At 38.5% G+C, this 6,375-nt stretch overlaps 1 protein-coding gene across 1 annotated transcript; it reads right to left on the bottom strand.

The window, feature by feature from the left end:
• Positions 1-2,036: 2,036 nt before the first annotated feature.
• Positions 2,037-3,509, bottom strand: LOC113855775 (protein DETOXIFICATION 51-like). Its single transcript, XM_027487408.1, has one exon. The coding sequence runs from the start codon at positions 3,507-3,509 to the stop codon at positions 2,037-2,039; it is 1,473 nt and encodes a 490-aa protein (XP_027343209.1).
• Between the last annotated feature and the right edge of the window lie 2,866 nt (positions 3,510-6,375).

Genomic DNA, 6,375 nt, shown 5'->3' on the forward strand with positions numbered 1-6,375 from the left:
ATAATATTTTTTAAATAAAGTACAAAATAAGTTTTAGAAGTAATTTTTATTTTTAATTTTAAAAATTAAAAATATTTTTAAATAAAAAAATATTAAAAAAAGAAAAACAAACTGCTCTAAGTTACATTTTTTTTCTTTTAATATTTTCCATCTGGCTTCATTAAAAATATAAAAAAAACAGAGTTAATAGAGAGAGAGAGAGGGGTGATGTGAGGTTGAAAGCAACAAATACGAGGAGCCTGATAGACTGTCACGGATGCAGCCCCTCGTGCGCGCTCTGCAGAAGTAGTTATCAAAAATACAGACAACACCCTCTTTTGTTTCCCTTCCATGCCTCAGACACCCCTCTTAAAATCTTTCCAATTAATTTCAACCTATTTTTTATTTTTTTATAATCCTGCTCGCCCTATATTTCTTTTCTGCTTTTCCTTTTTCGACTTTTAGGTAATTCACGTTAACTTGTCAAAATTCACCCTTTATTATTATATAATAACTTTTATACATAACACTTTCTACTATAAACATGGCAGATATTTCCCGCAGCACCTTGTTTTATAGTGTACTCTCGTACAGTGACTATTTATAATTCTCAGTAATTATTTTCCATGATTTAACTTGAGTAACGTTACTTGTATAATTCTGATTTTTTACAGAAACATACAAGCTTGTACTAGTGGTGTTCAAATTGGTATAGTTAATGTTCTATTTTACAACAAAGTAATAAAAAAAAATATTTTTTTTAACATTCAATATGCCAATTATTACAAATTTTACCGGACAAAAGATGTACACAAACTCATGCCTTGATTTCTGTCAAATCTTTGGGTTCTTTGTTTTTAAATTTTGCATCTGTCCAATAGAAATTCGTACAAAAGAAAATTCATACTATTAAGGGGAGCTCTTTTTTCTTTGGTTCCATCTCAAATTCAATACACGTCCAAAGCTTTAGCGGAACTGAAAGTAATGTAACTTTATCGATTGCAAATAATGTTAGTAAGCGTTTACTACTACAAACCCAAACATAGAACAGTATGCACGTACATGAGTGCGGTACCTTGGTTATTAGAGACAAGATGTGTACACTTAGGACAGTGTTCAGTACAATTGCCTCGAAAGACAATGTAAGTTAAAAAGTAGTGTTGTAAGTTTTGCAAATTAAGCTAATTATTGATTTCTAATTTCTCAATAAGAACAAAAGATATTTTAGCTAGCATTTAGCAAAACTGAAGAAAAATCATCATTCAAAACGAAAAGAGTGCGTTAATTTCTGTCTAGTACTTACGTGGAGTGAGGGTAAGGTAGCACAAGAAACACCATGGGTCCTTGTCTCTGGCAGTGGCAAACGATAAAGGCGAAAGTTATTAACAGGAGGCAGCTCCTCAGGAGTCACCACAGTACCATGCAAACATGCCTTTCTCTTCTGTGCTGTGGCAATATGTTTACGGGATTGACCCATTTGGTCAGATTTACCAAGCTTTGTGTCACCTCTTTATTTGGACTGTAAAGGACCACATGTACCCTCTTCACTCCAGGACATTTCAAGCAAAATCAAGTACTCCCCTTTTACCAACACAATTTTCTAACCCATAACATTCTTTTTAACATAATAAATTGCACTTACCTATCATTAACGAGATTTTGCTTTGATTATATCATTTTTTAACAGCCCTATCACACTTCCTTAATTGAGACATCGATAGTCACGTAAATATTTTAAAAACACGTATTTTGAAGTTGGCTATAACTTTTTTCGTTTTGCAAAAGTCTCTTCTTATCTATTTATATTGCGATTTTTTGTATCGACGAATATAGCGTTGCTATTAGTAAAACATAAGATAAGAAAAAGAGACTCCTTCTTGCCACAATAGAATGTGGAAAAAGACAGAATAATCTCCTTTTAAGTTATCCGGGGGGGGGGGGGGGAATAGAGGAGGAAAAAATAATTATAATTCACTTTGTTTGTCCTCGGTAAAATTACAAAATAAACCCCATTAGGCATCATCAGCACGTTGATAACATGATGTTCATCAACATGATCAAGAGGAGCAAGTCACAGAAACATCGCCGGTCAACGGCTGTTTCTGACCGTCCATCATCCCATCATCCCTACTCGAAGCGCAATCGACCAGCGTCAGCACCTGGGCCCGCTGGGCTTCAAACTCCCAATCAGTAGTCCCGATAACATACAACATCAGCCCCGCGCAACAAACCTGGGCCGAAAGCAGGCCCAGCCAGAGCCCACAGAACCCAACTTCGAACCAAAACCCAAGCCCAACCGCAACGGGCATCCCCACCAGATAGAAGGCGCCCAGGTTGACATTTGCCGCCATGTTCGGCCTCGCCGTGCCCCTAACGACGCCGCAACCCACCGTCTGCGGGCAGTTTCCGATCTCGCAAATCCCGAGGATCGGCAACGCCACGGACGTCAGCCGCAGAATATCCTCGTCGGCGGTGAACATCCGGCCCCATTGTCGTCTCATCCCGACGGCGAAAATCATGGCAGAGAAGCCCATGATCGCGGCGAAAAACACGGACACCACAGCAGATAACTTAGCCCGAGAAGGCTGATTCGCGCCGAGCTCGTTCCCGACTCGAGTGGAAACCGCGAAACTGAGCGATGAAGGGAACACGTAAAGGAGCGAAGTTGTTTGGATGAGGATCCCCATGGAAGCGACGGCTGCGGTGGGGTCCACGAGGAGCCCACAAAACACGATCATGATCTCATACCACCACCATTCCAAGCAAACAGACACGCAGCTCGGCGCGGCGAGCCGAAGCAGTGGCTTCCACCCGGAGAGACACTCTCGGCTGGGCGCGGTCCATTGCGAGGTGGTCAAACAGACAAGGAAAAATAGGATAGAGAGGTTGGAAGCGGCGGAGGCGGCGGCGACTCCGGCGAGGCCAAGATGGAGGTGTTTAACGAGGAGGTAGTTGAAGGGTAAATGAAGAAGGGTGGCAGCGAGGGATGCTAAGGTTACAGGGTGGGTGATTCCCTGTGTGCGAAGGTAAATGCGGAGCGGGTGGAGAAATGAGTTTGTGAGAAGGTCGGGAAGGGAGAAGATGAGGTATGTGTGGGCCATGCGGGTGATGTGAGGGTCTTGGTGCAAGGAGAGGAGGATGTTTGATATGTTGAGCCAGAGGAGTGATATTGGTATGGAGCAGAGTAACAGGAATATTATGCAACGGTGGAGTGTCAATGACATGAGGTTTTTACGCTTTGCCCCGAATGCTTGAGAACAGAGCGGTTCCATTCCCAGTGCTAGACCCGATAGCACTGAGTACCCTGTTATGTTTGCAAATGCCATCCCCAGAGACCCTGCTGCCAGTTCCATGTCTCCCAGGTTCCCCAGGAATAGCATCGACACCATCGAACGTGAGTAGAATATCAGTCCCGTTAGAGCTGTGGGCAACCCCACCTCCATCAGCGACTTCACCTCTCTCCTCAGCCTCGCTCTCCAGCATTCCCGTCCCTTTTCTCCCTCCATCTCTCTGTAGTCTCCTTCCTCCATCCCTCTCTCCAACTTGCACTCTCCACCCTGTTCTGTTCTCACTTCTCACTGGTATGCCTTTTTTCTCTCTTTTTTACCTACCCACTCAGTCAGTGAGTGAGTGAGTGTGTGTGAATGAATGAATGAATGGATGGATGGATGGATATTTATATAGAGACAGATACCCGAAACTAATTACCGCGTCCGAGTGAGAATGCCAGAAGGAGACCTATGTATAAATAGAGGCTTTCAAGTGAAGTCAAGTCTGTTACCTCCTCCTCAAATATTTTACCTCTCTCTCTTTATTACAACCAATAAATAAAATAAAATATATGTTAAATTACTTTACCCGCTTATGGATTTCTCATTCACCTCCCTTCCCTCCTTATTCTTTTTCTAACATAAAAACTTATAAACTTTTAAACCCCAAATATATTAAGTATTATATATAAAAATAGGTGGGAATGTCAGTATATTCTGTAGGGAACAATTTCCAAGAGCGGAATTGTTCTTTGCCTCGCTCATCCTCCTCATTCCTTCGCCTTCTTAGGTAATTGTGATTTCAAATAACAAAAACTTCTAGGTGATTACTTTTAGGTTATGAGGGGCAATGCAATTACTTCAATCAAAGAATTCTTCAAAAAGCATTAAAGCACTGCATTACTGACAAAGGTGCCATTCATCATGAAAGCATAATGCATGTACGGCTTCTATATTGCTCTAGCAAAAGCATTTGACTTTGCTCCACTAATTATATTGTTAATCTATCCATTGAACCTTAGAATGCTCTTGACTTTCAACATTTCAATCGCTTACAGTTAATCCATTAAACCAACAACCTTGCCATCCTGCAATAAAGTTTTATATACTTAAAGGAATGCCTGTACGAAATGTCGCTCTTTTTATTTTTGAAAATCATTTGTTTTATTTATTGATACATGAGTGTTTGGATTAATTTATTTTTATAAATATATTATCTACTAAAATTTAATCATTTCCAAACAGGCTATAAATCTATGTCTGTTCAATCTTAATTTTAGGAAGTAATCACTTTAAAAAAATTACAGTATATATATTTGAAAAAAAAAAAGCTAAATTAAATACGCACTGAATCAATAAATATGCATTTTTATAGAAGAAGAAGAAAACACTTGACAGAACATTAATTAGTATTTGACCGGTAAGTACTTTCTCGATTGCAGCAATTTTACCACAAAATTTGTCACCATTTTTAATTTTATTGCTTTCATGTTGAGTGATCTTAATTATTTAAAAAACAATTTTGCTTTTATAATAAGGCATTTGATGTTTACTTTTTTGAATAGTGGTAGTGGTACTTAAATAAAATATCTATCTCGCTCACAATTAGTCCACTCTTAATGATATATAAAATACATTTTAAAAGTAATTATGAGGAAGCAGCGCCCTTGTTTTTTTAATTATCATATTAGATTTTTATTTTTTGAGGTCAAAATTTCATGCTAGAATTTTGCAGTTCAAAGAAGCAAAGCAATGCAAGCAAGGATGAGAATTCTTTTTCCTCATTTTGTTGTTCCATTATGTAAACTTTTCGTTAGTTCAAGCATGTACTGAAATAGATAAGGAGAAAACATTAGGCACTATTTAGTGTGTTAATAATAAGATATTAATTGACTTGATAAACTACATTTGTTTGATTTGATAAGGTAAAGCGTCACACGTGGAATTCGAGACCGTATACTTTAATAATATATCAAGCTGAAGTACTTGTTGGGTCCGGCCCGGGCCAATTAGCGCTCAATTGGGCTTTGAATAGAGCCAGCAAAAAGAATGCTTTCTGTTGAAAGTTAAAACTTAAAAATGCTAAGTTCCTAGTTTAGTTTGACCAAACCAAAATAAAAAAGGTTAGTCCCTAGTTCAGAGAAATTATTATTTTGTAGCCTATACTATAAGGATCGATGTATACACGTCAGAGCACTTTTTTACGTGATACTCAATAGAGTACTACTGTGATTTGTGTAAATAAAGATTGCTTAACTACATACAAATTACTCCACTCTTGTGATTCAGTCCTCCTTTACAATGGTTCCTCAATGAAAAAAGGAACTTATATGCTGTCAATAAATTATGCTATAGCAAGGGTACAATTTGCCAAGTGAAGGCAAACATGGAAGAAGGAAAGCTTAGTGCTAAAGTATAGCAAATAGCAAAGATTTACATAATTCTTACAATATGTACACTTTCTTCTCTTGTGTAAGAAAAGATCGTAGGCATTGTACAGATAGAATTTCTGTATTGCTAATGTGGGCATTGAGTCGATGTTGCGTTTGGTTTGGATTGGACATTCCAAAGTTTGAAGTTCAAACGGTGGTTTCCGAGTTGGCTCACATGGGTGCGTGCGCAATTGTCGAAGGCTACACAACAGTCCGCTCCCATTTTCACAAACAGATGGTTGTAGGGAAACATCCTCTTAATAATTGGCTATATAGTACTATTTAGCATTTACTTATTTTATTTCTCTTTCTATCTGTCTCTGTCTTGTTGAGTTGTTAGTATTAATTGTTGTTGTCGCATCCTTGGCTTCCCAAATGTCATTGTTTCTCCTTTGTCTCGAACTCATTGTCATTAGAGTGTGAAAAGAGAAGAAATAAAAAGGGAGTGAAGAAAGAAAATGGTAAAATTTTGTTTTTGTAAAGAATGTGACACAAGAATATGCAATTTGACAACTCTATAGTCTCATACTTGGGAGGCAGTGGCACCACTTCTTCTTTTTGTTTTATACCATTGGAGGAAGCGTACATAATGCAGCATTGTTATGTTGCGCTTCATTACTTCATTGTCTCACTGCCCGAAAACCTTGCCTTCCCCACCTTTAGGACCCTATGGCCATGCCACGTAAACTATTTAA

Source organism: Abrus precatorius, unplaced genomic scaffold (assembly GCF_003935025.1).
Source record: "Abrus precatorius isolate BTA unplaced genomic scaffold, Abrus_2018 Scaffold11, whole genome shotgun sequence".
NCBI classification, from domain to species: domain Eukaryota; kingdom Viridiplantae; phylum Streptophyta; class Magnoliopsida; order Fabales; family Fabaceae; genus Abrus; species Abrus precatorius.

Coding starts and splice junctions, on each gene's coding strand:
- LOC113855775 (XM_027487408.1), bottom strand. CDS start 3,509: ATGGAGGAAGGAGACTACAGAGAGATGGAGGGAGAAAAGGGACGGGAA.